At 53.1% G+C, this 18475-nt stretch overlaps 8 protein-coding genes across 8 annotated transcripts; 3 read left to right on the top strand and 5 right to left on the bottom strand.

Moving 5' to 3' along the window:
• Positions 1–64: 64 nt before the first annotated feature.
• BDV59DRAFT_61912 (Metallo-dependent phosphatase-like protein) lies at positions 65–1314 on the bottom strand. Its single transcript, XM_073696776.1, has one exon. It carries the CDS (start codon positions 1270–1272, stop codon positions 241–243), a length of 1032 nt encoding a protein of 343 aa, XP_073546421.1. The 5' UTR covers positions 1273–1314; the 3' UTR covers positions 65–240.
• Positions 1315–1456: 142 nt separating this feature from the next.
• On the top strand, positions 1457–2989 carry BDV59DRAFT_181440 (WD40 repeat domain-containing protein). Its single transcript, XM_073690238.1, has one exon. The coding sequence runs from the start codon at positions 1654–1656 to the stop codon at positions 2908–2910; it is 1257 nt and encodes a 418-aa protein (XP_073546420.1). The 5' UTR covers positions 1457–1653; the 3' UTR covers positions 2911–2989.
• Positions 2990–6229: 3240 nt separating this feature from the next.
• BDV59DRAFT_181439 (uncharacterized protein) lies at positions 6230–7323 on the top strand. The gene has a single exon (XM_073690237.1). It carries the CDS (start codon positions 6336–6338, stop codon positions 7092–7094), a length of 759 nt encoding a protein of 252 aa, XP_073546419.1. The 5' UTR covers positions 6230–6335; the 3' UTR covers positions 7095–7323.
• A 460-nt stretch (positions 7324–7783) lies between these two features.
• Positions 7784–9106, bottom strand: BDV59DRAFT_181438 (40S ribosomal protein eS8). The gene is made up of 2 exons (XM_073690236.1): positions 8615–9106; positions 7784–8555 (listed from the first exon to the last, which is right to left on the bottom strand). The coding sequence occupies exons 1-2, from the start codon at positions 8686–8688 to the stop codon at positions 8027–8029; spliced, it is 603 nt and encodes a 200-aa protein (XP_073546418.1). The 5' UTR covers positions 8689–9106; the 3' UTR covers positions 7784–8026.
• A 35-nt stretch (positions 9107–9141) lies between these two features.
• BDV59DRAFT_61807 (DUF2470 domain-containing protein) lies at positions 9142–9964 on the bottom strand. The gene has a single exon (XM_073696773.1). The coding sequence runs from the start codon at positions 9821–9823 to the stop codon at positions 9197–9199; it is 627 nt and encodes a 208-aa protein (XP_073546417.1). The 5' UTR covers positions 9824–9964; the 3' UTR covers positions 9142–9196.
• Positions 9936–10710, bottom strand: BDV59DRAFT_61864 (uncharacterized protein). The gene is made up of 3 exons (XM_073696775.1): positions 10521–10710; positions 10109–10382; positions 9936–10055 (listed from the first exon to the last, which is right to left on the bottom strand). The coding sequence occupies exons 1-3, from the start codon at positions 10600–10602 to the stop codon at positions 10049–10051; spliced, it is 363 nt and encodes a 120-aa protein (XP_073546416.1). The 5' UTR covers positions 10603–10710; the 3' UTR covers positions 9936–10048.
• Positions 10711–11623: 913 nt separating this feature from the next.
• Positions 11624–12258, top strand: BDV59DRAFT_203250 (uncharacterized protein; the record flags this gene model as incomplete). The annotated part of the gene is made up of 2 exons (XM_073694231.1): positions 11624–12167; positions 12221–12258. 2 exons carry the CDS (start codon positions 11624–11626, stop codon positions 12256–12258), a joined length of 582 nt encoding a protein of 193 aa, XP_073546415.1.
• A 245-nt stretch (positions 12259–12503) lies between these two features.
• Positions 12504–17741, bottom strand: BDV59DRAFT_203249 (putative plasma membrane phosphate transporter Pho87; the record flags this gene model as incomplete). The annotated part of the gene is made up of 8 exons (XM_073694230.1): positions 12504–12649; positions 12698–13475; positions 13523–13867; positions 13915–15160; positions 15213–15694; positions 16509–16913; positions 16991–17329; positions 17421–17741. 8 exons carry the CDS (start codon positions 17739–17741, stop codon positions 12504–12506), a joined length of 4062 nt encoding a protein of 1353 aa, XP_073546414.1.
• Positions 17742–18475: the final 734 nt, after the last annotated feature.

Below are 18475 nucleotides of genomic sequence, written 5' to 3'. Positions count from 1 at the left end.
CAGTATGTTCTTTACCTTCAGGATGGATCCGGCATTGCATGCAGCGTTTCCTTCTGCCGAGGCCATTCCTTCGAACCTTTTCTGGATTTCTCTTTTGTTTGGGACTGTACATTACTTGCTCGAGGATGTTGGGACCGGTTTATACCCACGGCCAGGATGACAGGGGGTGGTCCAGGAGTTACAATTGAATACATTACATTACAATCATGCATAAAAGAGTCTACAGCGGACAGTCTAAGTCTATTCGGGGACGTCCTTCGAAGGCAAATCGAGATCGACCACCCACGGCGCATTCACGGCCTGATACTGCACGGTGACGACACTGGCATTGACGAAGAGCGTCTCGTCGCCGACCCGCAGCGGGACCGCAGCGTCGGAGCTGACATCCACGTAGGCGGCACGGTCCTCGAGGGCGGTCTCGCGGTCGACCTGGATCAACGACTCGTTCCGGGTACTCCACTCCCAGCGGGTGGCGCCGTAGCCCTCGTGAATGTGGCCGAAGACGTGCAGCCGCGGGCGGGCGCGCTGCACGGCGCGGAAGAGATGCTCGCAGCCGACGCTCTCATGCGAGCCGACGACGCGGTCGTGCACGCCGTACGGGGGCCCATGGGTGAGCATGATATCGACGGCGGGGAAATCGGGCACGGGGTTTGCGGGGCCTTCCACGTTGGCTTCGGCTTCGGCTTCAGCTTCGACTTCTCCCGGCGGCGGGGGGTTGAAGCGGTCCTCAGCGCGGTCATAGGCAAAGGCCCAGCGGCAGAACTCCGGGGTGTAGGGCGAGGCGTAGACGGTGAGCCGGGCGCCGTTGGAGAGGAAGAAGGTGCGCAGGCCCTCGTCCATGTAGGCGATGCCGGCGGCGCGGGCCTCGTCGCCGGTGTAGAGGGCCCTGATGGCGGCGGGGTCCTCGAGGGGGCCTTCGTCGGGGTCGTCGTCGTCGTTGGCGGGACGGGGCTTGCGGCCGAGGGTGGGTGAGGCGGCGAGGTGGTCGGTGCGATAGCGGTGGCGCAGGTGGCCGACGGAGGCGTAGTAGTCCGGGTCGAGGGTGATGTCGTGGTTTCCGGCGATGACGATCTTGAGCTCGGCGGGGGCTTCTTGCAGCATGGCGAGCATCTGGATGTGTTCGCTGCGGCGGCCGACTTTGGTCAGGTCGCCGGCGTGCAGGAGGATGTCGGCCTTGGGGAGAGGATGGCGGTAGGGGTTGTCATGGGTGAGAGGGGGGTTTGGGGGGAGGGTGTGGGTGTCTGAGATGAGGCAGAGGCGGGTTTTGATCATGATGGAGGAGGAGGAGGAGAAGTGAAGTTGGGAGAGGCGGAGGGGCGAAGTGGGAGAGGAAGGATAACGATGCCGTCACATGTATGTCTTATCGCTGATAATGGCTTAGTCAGCCCTTATCTCCTAGTTACCTAACTACTCCGCAAGAAGTAACTACTCAAGGCGGGGGCTCAATAATCAATCACATACGCCGTGACTCATTTCTCACCATTATGGTGGTCTGTTATAATCGTTCTAATAACTAATTAAGTGGAACCGCGTTACGTCATCCCAATGATTTCTCTCATACGTGTCAATTCTCCTCAAGCTTAAAGCGCGGGGACATATCGCTATTCGAAAAAGCGATGTGTCAGAACCAAATACAGTACAAACAGTCCAACGATGTCTATGTCAATGAATGGAGAAAAATTTGTGAAAAACTTTACCTACGCTGTTGAGCGTGATTTCGTTTCTCCCTCTAAAGGGCCTGCAGCCTGGGCTCCGGACCATCCGAAACGATGGGGTCAGGAGAGAGCGAAGATTCGGCTGGATGGAATAGCCACGACGCCCACTCTTAGTCCTGACGATAGATTGGTTGCAGTTGGGGTCGGCGAAGAAATACATGTCTTTGATATTACTACGCGGGAGCGTCTCGAAACTTTGACAGATGGGAAGCTGATCGAGACGGTTAGATTTGCGCCATGTTTGATCGACAACAGCGATGGCAAAACCACCGGCTACGTTCTGGCGTCCCAAGGTGGTAGTGACGAGAACACTATGGTTATTCTGTGGGAGCTGGACACGCAGGGGAGGCTTGCAGCCAAGACAGCGCACGAACCAGAATCCAGACCGGGCTTCGAGGGCGAGCTAGGCTCATTCAGCTCTGACGGCAAAACGATGATCTTTTTTAGCCAGAACGAGACAACCCAAGATGGAACCCGTGAATCTGCGTTTCTTCCCGGTGTCAATCTATGGGATATCGAAAAGAGATCCCTTCGACATAAACTGCTGGGCCACACGGATTCTATAACATGGGCTGCCATGAGCCCAGATAATAAGCTAGTCGCGTCTACCGCATGGGATGAAACCGCACGGGTTTGGGATGCCAGCTCTGGATCCTGTCTCCACGTCTTGGGGCCTTTTGGTGGTCAGCTCTGGAACGGAGCTTTCTCACCGGACCAAAAGTACCTCGCTATTAGCCAAGGGAACCCCAAGTCCTATGTTCACGTCTACGACATCACAACAGAGCTACCAGTATCTTGCTTTGCTGGCTTGCATCGTGCGACACGTTCACTGTCCTGGAGACATGATGGGACCCTGTTAGCCAGCGGGGCTGATGAAGGAACGCTTTGTATCTGGGATCCGAACACAGGAGAGGAGCGGGTACGATGGTGTCTAGCATTTGATGATCTCTTGATGCGTCGCTTTGCTACTACTCGAGCAGTGCAGTTTGTGGATAATGGCCGGAAGTTGATATTTCAGATTAGAGAGGGGACCGTGGAGATATATGATTTTGAAAGCAACCTCAGACAGCAGTTTACAAGAGGAGCAGGGGATAAGATAGACAGATGTCCCGTCTCAGAGATGGTTTGCTCAAGGGATTCAAAGTTTATCGTTGTCCCGGATATGGATGGATTCTTGAGAATCTGGAACCTCTAGGTCTTATAATATGTCTACGCATAGTTTTATCCATCAATCATAGCTACGGAATGTAGACGTAAGCAGAAAATAACCAGAGAGTCAAGTTGGTTGCCCAAGAAACATTTAAGTGCGTATCCAGCATCGTGGAAGAAGCAATTGGTTTTGAGGTCCCAAAAAGCCCAGGAAATTTCAATAATTTTGTGGTACAGGTGACATGAATAATGAGGCAGATTAATATTTTAAGTTTAATAAACAGCTTACGATACTTTGCATAGAAGTTTATCGACATACCCAAACATATTACAGAATGTCAAAAGCAGCATTGGATGGCTCTATACGGCCATTCTCTACTATTATAACCAACTGTTATGCCTTGAGCTCTCGGTGGAGACCTGTCTCGAACAATATCTGAATGCAAGAATCTTGGTCGTTTATGTTTGCTGTGGATCAAGATGAAAAGGCTGCTGATCAGTGTCACGAGCCTAGTTTTCTAGCTCCATACCCATTGAGTATCGCTCAGAGCCCACTGTAGAGCCTAGAGGAATGTGCCCAAGCTCAATTCCTTGCTACCAAGGCTGCTGCAGTAAAACATGCGACTTTACTCCTGGACACTGCGGGGATGGCTGTAAAAAGCAACTGCAACGCAACTGCAGAGCACGGTGAATATGCTGCACCATGCTATTTCGACTTCCTGATCAATGCCTGCTGTATATACGCTTGATTTCCCGTCCGTAGTATATTTTCGCAAACTAATAAGCGCAGTCCATTCGGAGATTGCGACGCTATATCAGGATTCTGTGGTGATGGTTGCCAACGTTATCACAGTGAAGGTGGCTGTGGCTCGCCGGATCGACCGACATGCTCGGTGAACACAGATGAGATGGCCTTCAATCTATAGAATGACCATAGTTACTGGTCTGCCAATTTTGTCTTCCCTACTCGTTCAGAATGGTTCGTCCTAAATTCTTCATTTCCTGACGTATCTGGTGAATTTCCTTAATGAGCTCAATCTCTAAGGGCCGGTCTTTGATGTAAGATCTGTGGTAATCAGTGGATGACTTAGAATTTCGACTCTAGACTACCACGGCTTTATAATCTAAAATCGTGTCACGTTGCGAGACCACTATAGCGCAGATTACTCGCTCGAAGGCTTGAAGAACTCTTAAATAGAACAATTATACAGCCAATGAGTACCAAGGCTAGTCTGGCGCCAGATTGTACGAAAGCTATTAAGTATACGTTCTCTGTCGAGATGCTGGCTATGTATGACTCTAGAAACTAAAAAGGCTACATAGCAATGGGTACCCTCGCTGGATTAAGTCCGTAACTCTTGATACCTGGAATGATGTTTCTGAGCATGCTAGTCATTCTTTATGGCATATTACATACCTTGAATGCGATGACAACGTTGTAGGGGATAACCGTGCTGCGCAACCCTAATTGGGACGGCTTCTGAAATTACACCCTTCCGAAGATGTGTTCGCATTTGGTCTGTCTTACACACTAATGCAGGTGTAGTCACATCGAATCGCTCGCTATGGCCCTTTTGCACCCAAGTCAGCCGAGGCGAGACATTGTGCCATCATGTGGAGTAGGTGCACCGTGGGTATTGGAGTACTCCATATTCGGCAGATGGTATCCTATAGCAATTGATCAGCTTCGTTGATCGGCAGCACATCTCTAGATACCCGTATGTATACGGAGTATGTTCGCCCTTCTCTCTGGCTACGCTGCAGCTGACTTTATCCTACCGCAGCCAGCTCCGCTATATGCACCAATCTAATTAAGTGCAAGTAAAATTGTTGTCTACGCTATGCATAGCGTAAAGGCGTTGGGTGTTCGGAGGTAAGTGATAGGACGCAAGCACAATGCCGTTGTCGGTATCAATTCGATTTAGGTAGATAAATGCAACAAGGACTCCATGACCAGTGTTTAATCGCAGTCACAAACATTTACCCATCTAGGAAATACCCATTTTCTTACCTAGGTAGTTCAATGTCGGTTGCCGCAGGTGCAGGAAGCCGGTCCTTTAAGCGCCGGCACTAATATAGTCTATACATAGATACTATGTTGGTCTCTACATACCGCACCACAGAAGCGTAATGAGTATGGCTTGTTATTGGTAGATGTCTTCGTGAGTTGGGTGCTGTAGTCTGGGATAGCGCGGTTGGGTCCCTGCATGGTGCGATCCAGGGGGCTGAGACAGCGGAATGGCGAACTGCGATTTTTTGGGATCTTTCCATAGTAGACCGCCGCAATTGCATTAGTCTGCTAGGACCTTCTTTTTCTGGCTACATAACTAAAGGAGTTCCCCACCCTTCCTCGCTCTCTCGAAATGGACATGGCCTATAATTGATTCCTAGATAGTTGCAACCTCTCCGTGGCGTGGAAGGAGTATCGCGGTGTGGCAGGAGCAAAGCTGAGATGGTCATATTAAGGCCCTATCAAAGGGCTGCGCTTCTAAAGTCTTCTTAAAGGGCTCTAGTAGGCCGCTAACACATCTATCAAGCACTATTTTATGCTTGGCTATTCTGTTAAGCACTTGAAGGATCACGCTAATTATAACTCCGTTGCTTATTTGAGAAACAGAGCACCGTGGTTTGGATCCAGTTGGATATAGAATGGACAAACAAGTATTACTACGACAGACTCCACCTCGGTTCGTGGTTGGGGGCCAATGGCTAGACTAGTTCATTGGTTCATTACCCTCCTATACTACGTGGGGGCGAGATATATGGCCCCATGTACTGAGTACTTCGTAGTGAAAGCAGTTCTGAACTGTAGCACAGTCTGAGTTACAATTCTTCCGGTAATCGACCCACTGTCGTCCACTAGAACGAAGAGGGGAGTGGTCCAACATTTTCAGGCTAACATACTAAAAGTACAATATGTCCAATGGATCATGCAGCGAACGGACGATATAGCGACTCCGGTTCCTAACACCACCCACTTTTCAAACCATCTCTGATCCCTAGAAGGAAGGGCTACTAAGGCAAGATTTGCAAGCCAGAAAGATAACGTAATTAGGTGTGGGAACCACAGGATTGTCTATAACTAGTTATGACTGTGCTAGCCTTGTATTATGTCAGACCTCTACCGCAGGGATTAGTTAACTAACTTTCAACTATATATGCATGATACATGACCAACAGGCCACGCACTTGACATACACGATATAGCACGGGCGACTCCGGACTATGAACCCACAGGCATAACCATTCTCCATAGCAGATAACAGCGAATTACAATAATCGCGCATCCCAATTAGAACCAGGATAGATTTTGGCTATACTTGAGTCCAATCGTAGATAGGAAGCTTACCCGAGAAGACCAGGATATTTAAACGTACGCTGAAAGCAAAGAAGCTGTTCCTTGTCTATCTAAACATCTATCTCTTCTTTACTACCATAATCCATTAAGATCCTCTCCATTCGAACCACATCATGAAGCCATACTACGCACCGACACTGCTGGTCTGGTCATGCGTGTTTATGCTAGCATCGGCACTCCCACAGAACGTGGGTCGCCTCACGATGTACGGCCCTGATAAACTAAGCAGTCAAGTCGCGAATACTTTTCTAAACTGTTTGAACAACACCGGCATCGACTATAAACTTTATGTTGAGGAACTCGGAACAACAATAGCACTGCCTCCAACCAACCGGACCATCGATTTCGACGGCGAAGACAAGGGACTTTTTGAGTGCATCGTCGAGGTGAACCTTCAAATGGAAGTGGCTGCTGAATCAGCCCTATATGACCAAGGCGAATTTCGAAAGGCGAGTCCCAGCAGGCTTGTCACCTATGAGTGGCTGAGCGCACATGGTGCAGTAGGCAAAAAAGCAGTTGGCTCGCGACCTCCCAGGACGATGGGGGACTCAATCACAACAAAACCGAGATCGATTCTGCCAAGGCAATCGCTAGTGTACTGGGCATATCCAGCAAGCGATACGGGCTGTTCAGACATTGACCTTATAGCGTCGCACGCCGACCACTGTCATAATTCTGCTTCAGCATATAAGAGCATCCAGTTTGAAAACACCGCTCAACATGAATACCTGACGGTGACTATGTGGCCACATCATCAATGCCAAAAAGGAGACAGCAGGCGTCGCGTGATTCATCCTGGTACCCTCGATACTTGTCAGAAAAAAACAACATACTCCTGGTACGGCTCGTTCTCCAGATGCAGGCTATGCTGAGTCAAGTCCTGGTGAGCCTCGCAGAGATCATATCGGTTGGGAAAGGCTACGTATTTAGATGGAGATGGAGTCGATCGATCATTACTACTGAAGTGTGCAATTCTCCCATTCCTTCCATTCGCCGTGCCAGTTGGGTGTGTTGAGCCGATGGATGGGTACTCATATCACCCTACTGTCGGTACGCACCCTGTTTTTGTAGTTAGCATATTCTGGCCATACAATGACCGTGACATTCCTTCTCAGTACTCAAAACCTTCAAACATTGGATTCCTTTTACTATAGCCCAGTATTCAGCACTCAAGGGCCCATAGGTACCTTACAAAACCCTCAAGGTCTGTTTTGAACGGCCAATTCCTGCCAATTTGCTTGCCTGGGTGTTAGACAGTATGTAAGCATTGGCCCCGAACACATCGACATAACCCTAAGCATGCACTCGGCTGCAAGTGGTAGACAGAGAACAGCAGAATCAGACGCCATGGAACATAGTACAGGAATACTTGACATCAGCCATTGTCTTTTTTTTTTTTTTTAACAGGACATCTAGAGGTGCTCCTATAAAGTCCTGCTGAGTGGTCTCTAACAGAGAAAACCCGCAAGAATATTTGCTCAGTCAAGAGGCAAAAACGGTGATCTTCTCACGTCAGTGGGGCTGAGGGAAAATAGTAGCTTCGTTTCTTCGTCATCTTCGTAGGGGCAGTGCGGGTTTGGGAAGGACAACAGGTAAAGTAAAAATGGACTACAGGTAGAGAAACGAGCAAAGGAGAAATCGCTGGTTATGTAAGAGTGGCGTAGTAAAAGTCAGGTTCATTCTACACAGCTAAAACTCCCATCCGATCTCAATCGCAGTGCCAGATGCCCATCCAGAAATAAACGTTGCATTTTTTTAATTTAAAAGAAAAAGGAAATAAGTAAGCATGACAACATTATTTCCCTTACTTCCGAATAGCACGCTGGTAGAAAGCCAGCTCCTCACCCTCCAGAATGTAGCCATCGACACGACCGCTCTGACCGGGGCGGGAGGCGATGACGGCGTAGAGACGACCGGCCTCGAACTGTCTCTCGATGGCGGACTCGACCTTGCCGTGGTCGGCGAAGCGAGCGGCCTGCTTCTTCACGACGCTGTTGCTCTTCTTCTCCTCGGTGGTCTCGGTCTTCTGCTGACGACGACGGCCGAGGGGCTGGCCGTAGTGGGCCTCGTACCATTGACGGAAGGGGGCGGCATCGATCTGGACGACGGCCGACTTGGTCAGGGTGTTGGTGCGGACCAGTTCGTTGTTGGACGGGTGGTAGGCCACGACGATGACACGGGTCTTGCGCGAGATGCCCTCCGATCCCCACGAGAAGTTACCCGAGTCGAGACGCAGGCCACGGAACTTGCGGTTACCGCCGCGGGTGCGGACCAGATGGATTCTCTTGGGGCCGATACGAGTGTTGGAGGGCTGGCGACCCTTCTCGAAGGCTCTGCAAATGATCAACGTCTGCTGTGTGATTCGGTGGTGTCGTCGCCGTGTAGTGCATACCTCTTCTTGCGGTAGGTGGCCCTCTTCGCACCGGTGGCCGAGCGCTTGTGGCGAGAGTCGCGAGAGATACCCATGTTTGCGGTCTAGAGGGGAGATGTTAGAGATGCATTGGACGTGGGTGGATGTCGATGGCGATGTTGCTGTCGAATTCCCGTCGATAATCGCGTCCGAAGTCGCAGCGGCAACCTTCTGTTCTTCCTCCTTCTCCCTCCAGTCGTCCGTATATCCCGTCGCACAGATCTCAATTTCAACAGACCAAATCTCGGACTCGACGGTTCGACTGGGACTCGCACGACGTCGACGGGAACCGAACAACATCGACAGAAGATAACACTCACCTCTAATCCTGCAGTCCTTCACCAGGAACGCAGCGGGCAGGGTCGTTGGGCGGTCGGGGTGAATGGGGATGTCGCTTGTCGGTGCGGCGAGACTGACGGCGTTGGGGGGAAATTCAGTGTGTCACGGGTCTCGCTTGTCGAGCCCTAGCTAACCGGATGGGGTTAGCCTGCTGACTCATCACGAATGCATTTTAATCGTTATGATCAAACTTAATATATTTCTTACATAATCTATGCACCTGCACTACTCCCCCTTCTGCTTCTCCTTCACCATCCCGTCAATCCGCTGGAAGGCCGCAAACCCCTCGATCACCGTCGAGCCCATCCACATCCACCACACCCGACTGAACAGTTCCACCCCGTGTCGCCGCAGTCGCGTCACCGCCAGCAACAGTGCCTCCAGCACATGCGCCCCGACCAGTCCTCCCAGCACCCACGGCTGCACCGTCCAGCCCTTCTGCGCCATCTCCTCGCCCATCGTGCGCGCCACCCACGAGCCCTCCTCGAAATGCGCCCGACGGCCGAATCCCACCATCAGACCGAGACATACTGCGAAGATGACGGCGTGCATGCCGCGCGGGGCCCGGTACTCGGTGATCACGACGGACGATAGCCCCAGTTTCTCCAGACAGTGCTTGTGCATGGCGACCACGCGGGGCCGCGCCTCGGACAGGCTCTTCAGCGGCGGGGTCAGCGGTATGGTGTACCGGGTGCCATTGGCGACGCGGAGGAGGAGATCGTCCAGCGTGATGTCCTCCAGCTGGGCGGATTGGGCGTCCCGGCCGGACACGCCGCAGTAGACTTGGAGGTACATGGACAGCGACCGTTGGTGGTCTTTGTTCATGTGGTGGAGGATAGGGTTTTTCTCCATGGTAGTTGCAATGTAGAAGTTATCGTAGATGTAGAGTAGAGGAGGTAGTGGTGGTTGTAGAAGTAGAAGTAGAAGTAGGAGATGTACTCCGTATGTACTAAAATAGCGCCAAGAACCTCGGTAGTCGGAATCCACATGTTACTCGGAAGTATATCATCAACAAGAAATAAATACTATTCAACGCTAAGCATCCCTCTATCAATTCGTCTCATGCACTGCTCCTCGTTAATTCCTAGATTCTCTGAGCCGGCAGTTCCCGCCAGATCGTCCGTCCGGATCACTTACAGTAAAGCCAACGTCAGGTCGCCGTGAATCCGCGCCTTCAGCTCCACCTCGATGTCCAGATTCAACTCCAGCTTCAGCTTCAGACCCTCTTCGTCGTCGATGCTGCCGCCTTTCTGGTCGACTGTCTTGATATCGCCGTTGGTGATGGGCCCATTGGAGATCGTATTGTTGGTCAACGATCGCGAGCCCCGTTGATACGGCTGCATTGATTTGCCTGGGGGGTTGTAGTCGTCGTAGTAGTCGTCGTAGTAGTCATCATCGTAGTCATATTCATCTTCATCATCATAGTCGTCTGAATAATCATCATCATAATCGTCTTGCGGTTGGGGTTGTTTGGGAGTTTTCTTCTGCTGCTGCTGCTGCTGCTGCCTCTGACGTGGTGGATTCGGGTTGGGATCTATATCTTCCTCACCTCCCGAGTGGAATTCCTCGTCCTCTTCATAATCGTCGGGAGGCACCGTGGTCTCTTCCTTGGGTTTCTCTGCAGTGGCCATGATAGTGGAATGTAGATTTCGAACGGCGACAGTGCAGGAAGAATTCCTCACAGGGACTGCCCTCGACTACTATTTTAGTCTGCATCGATCGTGGCAAAAGCCCTAGTTTAGTCCGATCGACTTCCGTCTCTCCACCGACTCTTCCTGCACCTCCTCCAACATCCTCCCATCTTGGCCCGGGTCAGACGACGCCACTCCTGTGACCGGTTCAGCTGTATGAAGTCATTTTTTCACGCCTGTCCTGGTTCCATGCGAACGAAGGGAGATTTCCACCGCGTGGTGGGCGTTCAACCATGGTTCACCCCGGCCGAGACAATGACGCAGCCGACAAAGCGGCGTGGAATATCCGCTCCATGTGCAGTACCATACCTCCAGGACCATAACACCATAACTCGGTTACTGCGTTGTAAGTCAGTCAGATCATAATCAGATCAACACACTAACCAACCCAGCAGCTGACGTGCGTGGCGCTCACCCGCCCTGACCAAGCCCTCCACTGGCCGCAAATTCTCCGATCTGCGCCCATCATTGGCCCTCGAGTATATTAAATCAATTAAACGGCGGCCCCATCGTCAATCGCCTTGATCGGCCGACATCCACTGCATCCTGCTCCGGCTCCCTTGCCGTCCCGACGTCATCGTCGTCAATCAGCGCTGCTTCTCCCCCTCCCTCGTGCGCGCTCGCTTCCCTGTCCGATGACGACCGTCCTGCAACCTGTCGTCGCCGCGCGTCGTGGGACACTGACGTCGAGCCGCGCCGGTATGACATATCCCCGCCCCCCCGGCCTTGGACGGGGGCACCGCAGGCCCGCCGAATCAACTCCGGTCCATGGGGTGCGTCCCAACCTGACTGGTTATAAAGGACCTTCGAGGGGGTGGGATGACTGGCCACCAGCGACTGGCCGCTCCCTCCATACTTCCCTGAGACATATCGACATATAATTTATCTCGCTTGTCGACACCACACCCGGCGTGCACATATATCCCCCCTCCCTCTTCACTCCCTCCACCCGCTCTTCACCATGTCCGATAAGGAAAACAACCAGACCCCTCAGCACGAGGAAGACCCTATCAAGCAAGAACCCTCCGACGAAGACCAAGACCAAGACCAACAACCCGACCCCGAGCCCGCCCCGCAGCCCCAACGCAGACGTCGTCGCCCGCCGCCCTATCAGCAGGACTCCATGGACAGCAACAACAACAATACCGCGCTCGAACGGCCCCGTCGGCAGCGCCGCCAGCGCCGTCAGCCGCTCGGCGGCGACGACGGCGGTCCCCTGGGCGGTCTCGGCGGCGTCAACCAGGCCGGGGACCTGGTGCAGAACACAGCGGGCAATGCCGTCAACGGGGTGACTAACACGGCAGGGAAGGCCGTCGGCGGGATCCTCGGCGGGAACAAGGGCGAGGAGAAGGACGACGGCGGCCGGGATGAGCAGCTGCGGCTGCGGCTGGACCTGAATCTGGATATTGAGGTGCAGCTGAAAGCGAAGATCCACGGTGATCTGACCCTGGGATTGTTGTATGTATCTCCTATCTTGCTTGGGAGACGGTTCACCGCTAACAAGGGTTGGTTTGAGTTCGTAGGAACTAAAATTAGTACGCTGACGAACACTGACGAGACGACATTGGCCGGATTTCATGCATGTTGTGGCCCTAGGTTGGCTGGCTTTTTTTTTTATTGGGATGATTGATCCCGGGCATCGTTTAGATTCCTTTCACGAGTTAATGTTGCATCCATGGGGATTTCTGTATAGTAATCCGGATGGAGTCACGAACAACTAATGAGAATACATGAAAGTATATATATATATATCGTAATGAGCTCTGTTGCTTTGTATATATTCCTGTACCCGCAAGCTCTACACCTCCACTGCTCGATCTATATACGTCTGCATGCATCCCCTACAGTCCAGCTATGTACATCAACCCATATCCGATCGTCACAATCACCGCAAACGACATCAAGCTGGACGGGATACCGCGCGTGAAGAAGTGGCGCACTTGGAGGTACCGTTGGCCAGTCTGAGGCACCTCGGTCATAATCGCGGCTGCTAGCTATCAGTAAACCGGTCATAGGAGGCGGTAGGCAAACTTACTCATGTTGGGGAACCCGCTGGTTGGCAGGGCCATGGCCACCGAACACATCAGGGCGCTGGCCATCACCAGCAGGTTGGGATGCGGATCCTCCATGCCCACCCCGATCTGCCGGACCAGCGGGAGCATGATCAACGCTGCCACCGTATGCGAGATGAACGTGGCCACCACTAGGATCAACGCCGAGAAGACGATCAACACCCCGTACAGACTGAGGTGTTCGACCCGAGCCCGGATGCCGTTCGCCAGCGCATGCAGCAGCCCCGACGAGGTCACCGCCTTTCCCAGGCACAGGCCACCCGCGGCCAAGATGATGATCGTCCACAAGAAGTTGTTGAAATCTTCCTTGTTGAGGATGCCCGTTCCGAAGAACAGCACCATCGGGATGATCGCGATGACTCCCATGTCGCCGAAGACATGCTCCAGCTGATGGCTGACACACCACAGCACAATCGTGCCCAGCGTGACGATGCTGATGAACCATTGCACCCCGGAAAATCTGTCCTTGAGCGGGCGGATAGGAACCAGAGTAGTGCCCCGACTGGGGTGGAAGGTGAACAGCAGAAGAGCCCAGATCAGTAGGATGGAGATGATACAGACAGGAAGCGCCACGAAGAACCAGGTACCCCAGCTGATACTCGGGTACATGTTCTGCAGCGCGATGATGTTCTGAGGGGACGCAATCGGCGAGGCTGCACCTCCGACGTTCGCCGCAAGGGCAATGCCCAAGACTAGAGCCTTTGCGAAGTTGGAATCCGGCGGCAGATTGCGTAGCAACGGCTGCGACAAAGTCAGCAACTGACAGAGACATAGACCCGCTAACTTACCTGGATGATTGAGTAGCAAAGAACCGGAGAAGCGACGTTGCTGATCCACATGCTCAGGAACATGCTGACGAACATGTTCGTAAGGAGCACCACCCGGGGGTTGGACCCTGCCTTGCTCAGCACGAACATTGCCATGCGACGGGCAATATCATATTTCGATAAGGCTGCCGCGATGGTGAAGCCACCCAACAGCAGCATAATGACTGGCGTCCACATCGCGCCGAACGCAACGTTCGTGGCTTCCTTCGGGCCCAGACGGTGGTGAGGCTTGTCCTCCGATTTCATGATCCGCAGCAGCACAACGAGAAAGGGGATCAGAAGAGACGTCACAAATAGCGGGATAACCTATTATCATCAGCGACTCGTCCAAATACCTGCAATGGTGTCCATACCTCCGTCGCCCATAGCAAGCTCACAAATACAAGCATAGCCAAGCAGTTCTGCTGTTCCGGTTTATCCATCATCGGGACCGCAAGCAACGTAAGGAAGATGGCCACAATGAAGATGAGCGTTCCGAAACTTAAGCTGCAGAGCCACTCCGGCGGGCGGAAGATACCCAACGGTGTCTTGAACTCCTTGACTTCCTTCGCGGGTTCGTCACCCTGGCGTCGCGCGGTGGCAGGGTCCTCATCGCCCCCGAGGAGTGTCCGACGGATACCAACATTGGCCGCCTGCGCCTTTCGTTCGATTCCGATCATCTCCCGCCACACGGTGTTCCTCTCCCAGACGACATGCTCCCGCAGATGCAGCCGAAGCTCCCGTTTGGCGAGTTGGAGATTTCTGCCGGTCACCACGTTGGCGTAGACCTCCTCAATCTTGCGGATACAATTGTCCACCTTCTCCATAGTTGCATCCGTGAATGGGTACGCCGGTGAGACGGTCGAGTTCATGTACTCACGACGTAGACTGCGATCGAGGATCTTATCGTACTTCTTCAGGGCCTTTGAAAAGCCGGTTTTGTTCAACTGGATGTACGACTTGAGGCCGCAGAGCGAGACGTAGGCGTTCACCGCCCGCTTTTTCAGCGACAGCCCGGAGTTGTACAGGTCCAGGACGCGGGGGTCACCGAACTGCTCCACCTGATTGGCGATACGGCTGGTAGAGTGGTTGTACCCGAGTAATCGGGAGTCTCCCATAAAGGCCGAGTCCCTCGCACCATCCATGTGGCTGTCATCGAGCCCGGACCCATGCGACTGCGATCTCTCATGTTCGACGAGCGGGCGGTCATCATCACTATCGGCATCGTCGTCATAGTCATCCTCGGCGGCAGTCTCGCTGGCGGTGCTTCGACGGCGCTCAGACCCCAGAGGGAAGTCTCGGAAGATACTCCCCGTGCGTGGTCTCGAGCTGGTGCTCGTGGTCCGGGCCTTGTGCATGTTCTCGCTCATGGGGTCGATGTTGACCCCATCGGCCTGCGCGGCATATTCCTCCGCATCTTTGACGACCTGTTCGATCTCCTCGAGTATCTCGGCCTCTTTTTCACGGTAGAATGTGCAGATCTTCTCCAACTCGGCACCAAGAGCCCGCTGAAAGATTGTGTCCGAGTCGAGGGTATCATCGTCGAGCAATGGCGCTGATTCGACGTCGACAAGAGCTTGTCCAGCTCCACGGTGAGCTTGCTGTTCCAAAGTATAGATCCTAATTTGACCTCCATCAGTGATGGCTAGAGAGAAGAGGAAATAAAACGTACAGCTTTTTCAGGTTACTGTAAGCAATATAGTACGAGCTCCATTCAGGAACCGCATTGAACTGGATGCTGTGGGAGAATTTCATCTTGGCGGCGACGTCCCGATGGGTCGAACGCTGCGAGCGACGATGAAGAGCTTCGACCCAGAAGCGGAGATGAACAGGCTTCTCGGACCAGGCAGCCGTTCGAGTCCACGGCTTAAGTCCAGCGCTTGGTGCCCGATTCGACGGTGGGGAGGACCGCAGCCGCGATTCACTGTGCGACTGGCGGGGGCCGTTCGCGGGTGGGACAGGATAGTCTTGGAGCTCGATACTCGAGGAACGAATCACGTCCAGATCGTGAGAAGAGGCACCTGTCGCAGAAGCGAAGCGTGCCACCGACCGTTCAACAGCATTCGACGACACGGTGCTGAACAGGAAGGTCGAAGCAGAATGGATTTCGGCGTGGAGCGACGGAATGAGTCCAGCCTCGAGTCTCCGCCGGCACTAGTGAGAGGGCGCTGATAAGACGGCGGTGTATGGTTGTCACAAGCTCTGGGGGCAATCAGGGCATGGAGAAACGGAGGAAACGGAGGGATTTGGAGTCGAGAAATGGTCTGACGCAGGGAAGACCTGGAGACGGGGGAGATGCGGTCGTACAGGTGGAGGTGGAGGTGATGCCATGAAAAGGTGTGCTGAGTCAGCCAACTGGACTTGTCTCGTGAAGTGCGCACACGCATGGGTACCTGTACAGTCCAGAACCAATGTGACTTTCCTTGTTTCATGTGTCCATTATGATTTAATTATAGTAGCTCAGAAGCCCTACTTACTTCACCCATAGCTCTTTCAACATTCGATCCTCCATCCACCTTCCAGACGAGTTCCAGCCGGAAGAGTACCTCGAGGCTTTTTGGTCTGGTGGTTAATGGCGGGCGCCAACAATCACCTCAGGCTGTTCATTTCTACTCAGTGAGCAAGAAGCGGCGAGGGATGAGCACTAAAGCGGAAAGGGAAGGCAGTCAAAGTCACTAGAGAAATAGGTACATATGCATGCAGTAAGGAGGGTTAAACAACCACCATGAAAATTGGATCAGCTGGAAAACACTAGACGAGTAAAGTAACCTATACACATGTGGCCTTGGTAGATAAAATACAGACTCTCCTAGAGAGCATGGTCCTTATGTTCCTAACAGGAATCCCATTCATATGCCGCTGGCAGCTATACTGCTGCTGTAAAACAAACCAACTCCCCCCGATAAAAGAAAAGAACGCATTATTTCTCCCTTCACTAGAAGGAAAGTCTTCAACGACGGCTGGACACCAGCCCAAGGTTGGAACGTCCAGCAACAGCCAGCTTGTGCACCTGTTCTCTCCGATCCCACACGCCACTACGGCCCTCCGCCACCGCAACTAGCTCGTTGGCGACCCTCTGGGCGAAGTGGCTGTCACGACGCTTGTCGGAAGCGTCGATGATCCACCGGATAGCGGTCCTCCGACGCTGTCTCTGCATGAGGGGGACGGGGATCTGGACGGACGCACCACCACCAGCGATACCCTTCTGTTGGCGGATCTTCACCAGAGGAGCAACCGAGTCCACAATCAATGTAAGATAAAGGACGGGGTTCAAGGGGAGCTGAGGGCCGGGGGGACCGGGGAGAAGACGACGCTTCGGGTTGGGTTGAGGTGGAGAGGCGGTACGGAGGTGGTCCAGGATGAAGGCCATGTTCTGGAGAATGCAATTAGAGGACAAACCCAGACAACAACAACGGAAGCGGGATAAATCCCTGCTGGGCCTGTGCATACCTTCTGTGCCTTGCTCAACTTTCCATCCCGCATCAGTAACTTCGTAAACTGTTCCAACAATGAGTCATATCGCGTGCGGAAATTCTCTGTCTTGGGCAGAGTCTCAGGCGCCTCAAACTTGAGACCGGGGTGCAGCTCCTCCGTCTGATGGTTGACCTGGGAAATCATATTGGCCACAACAGCGGCGGTCTGCTCATCGAAACCAGCGTTCTGGCCTTGGAGGTCGCCCTGGTAGCGGCGGGTTGACGTGGAGAACGAGCGAGTGCCGAAGGGTCCCTTCATCTGGTCCTGCATGACCTTGGGGGCATGCTTCTGAGCTTCCTTGTCACGTTTGAGGATCTGCGGCGGAGAGTGACTTGTCAGCGGATACCGTTCCATGCCCTATCACAACCCAGAGATTCATCTGGAACAAACCGAGGAAGCAACTCACCTCCTGAATGGGAGTTCCTTGCTCCAGCTCCGGACTGGAAGGGGTCGCATCGCACTTCTTGTCCATGATTTTGCTCACTTCCGCGGCCTCCTCGCTCACATGAGGTAATTGGTCCTTTGTGGTGCTGTTCAGCTTGGAGTCATTCTTTCCGTCCGACCCCGAGGAGTTCCATCTCCGCTGTGTCCGTGACGACGATGAGAGGGAAGACTTGAAGCCGGAAGCGGTCGATGCGGCGTAGGAGCGATTGATGTTCAGTGTCGTGGCCTGGCGGAAGACCGGGACGGAGGCCCTCACGGAGAACAGGTTCAGCAGTGGCGGCATGATGAGTCTCACCCTTTGACAAGTGGATGGCGGTCAAGGGAGAATGGATGGCTGACGTCGGTCAAACCGGGACTATCTGGATGTCCGTTGGAAGTCGCCGAACGAAATTCCTCGCCGACCCACCACTTAGTCATCCACCACGCATCCCCCAATAACATTGCGCGAATATAGATATCCGAATTCTACTGCAGGTGTTTTAGTATTTCACTGCTATCTGGGGCATCTACGGGAATGGCATGCATAAAAAGACACAGTGTGAAGTCTCTCAGTATTCCCAGGAACACTAGTGTAATTTCCAGTACTTCAAATGGCTAGTTTGGACGCTTGTGTCTATCACATCCGTCATGTCTCCCGAACCCCTCCGGTATGAACCTTACACCACCATAACATCTACCATGTACACCGACACCATTGACTTCGAATTGCCATGGGGATACCTTCCGATCGTGTGCCCCCAGCACCACGTCGAGCTCTTCCACGCCAAGCCCTTCTACGCCGTCGACGACAAGTAGTGCCGGCGTGGTGACTCCGACTCCGACGCAGACTGGGATGACACAAGGATGCTACAAGTTCCACAAGGTGCAAAGGGGGAGACGCCCCAACAGATTGTCAAGGACATTGTATTTCGATCGATAACCTGACTTCCTGGAATCCGGACGTCGGGACAGAGTGCAGGAATCTCATATACGGTTATTACGTACGTGTCGGGAAGTCATGATGGGCTGGCGGCAGTG

This window comes from Aspergillus ambiguus (genome assembly GCF_047715705.1).
Source record: "Aspergillus ambiguus strain CBS 117.58 unplaced genomic scaffold BDV59scaffold_23, whole genome shotgun sequence".
Taxonomy (NCBI): domain Eukaryota; kingdom Fungi; phylum Ascomycota; class Eurotiomycetes; order Eurotiales; family Aspergillaceae; genus Aspergillus; species Aspergillus ambiguus.
This window is presented reverse-complemented; position numbering and strand designations above follow the sequence as displayed.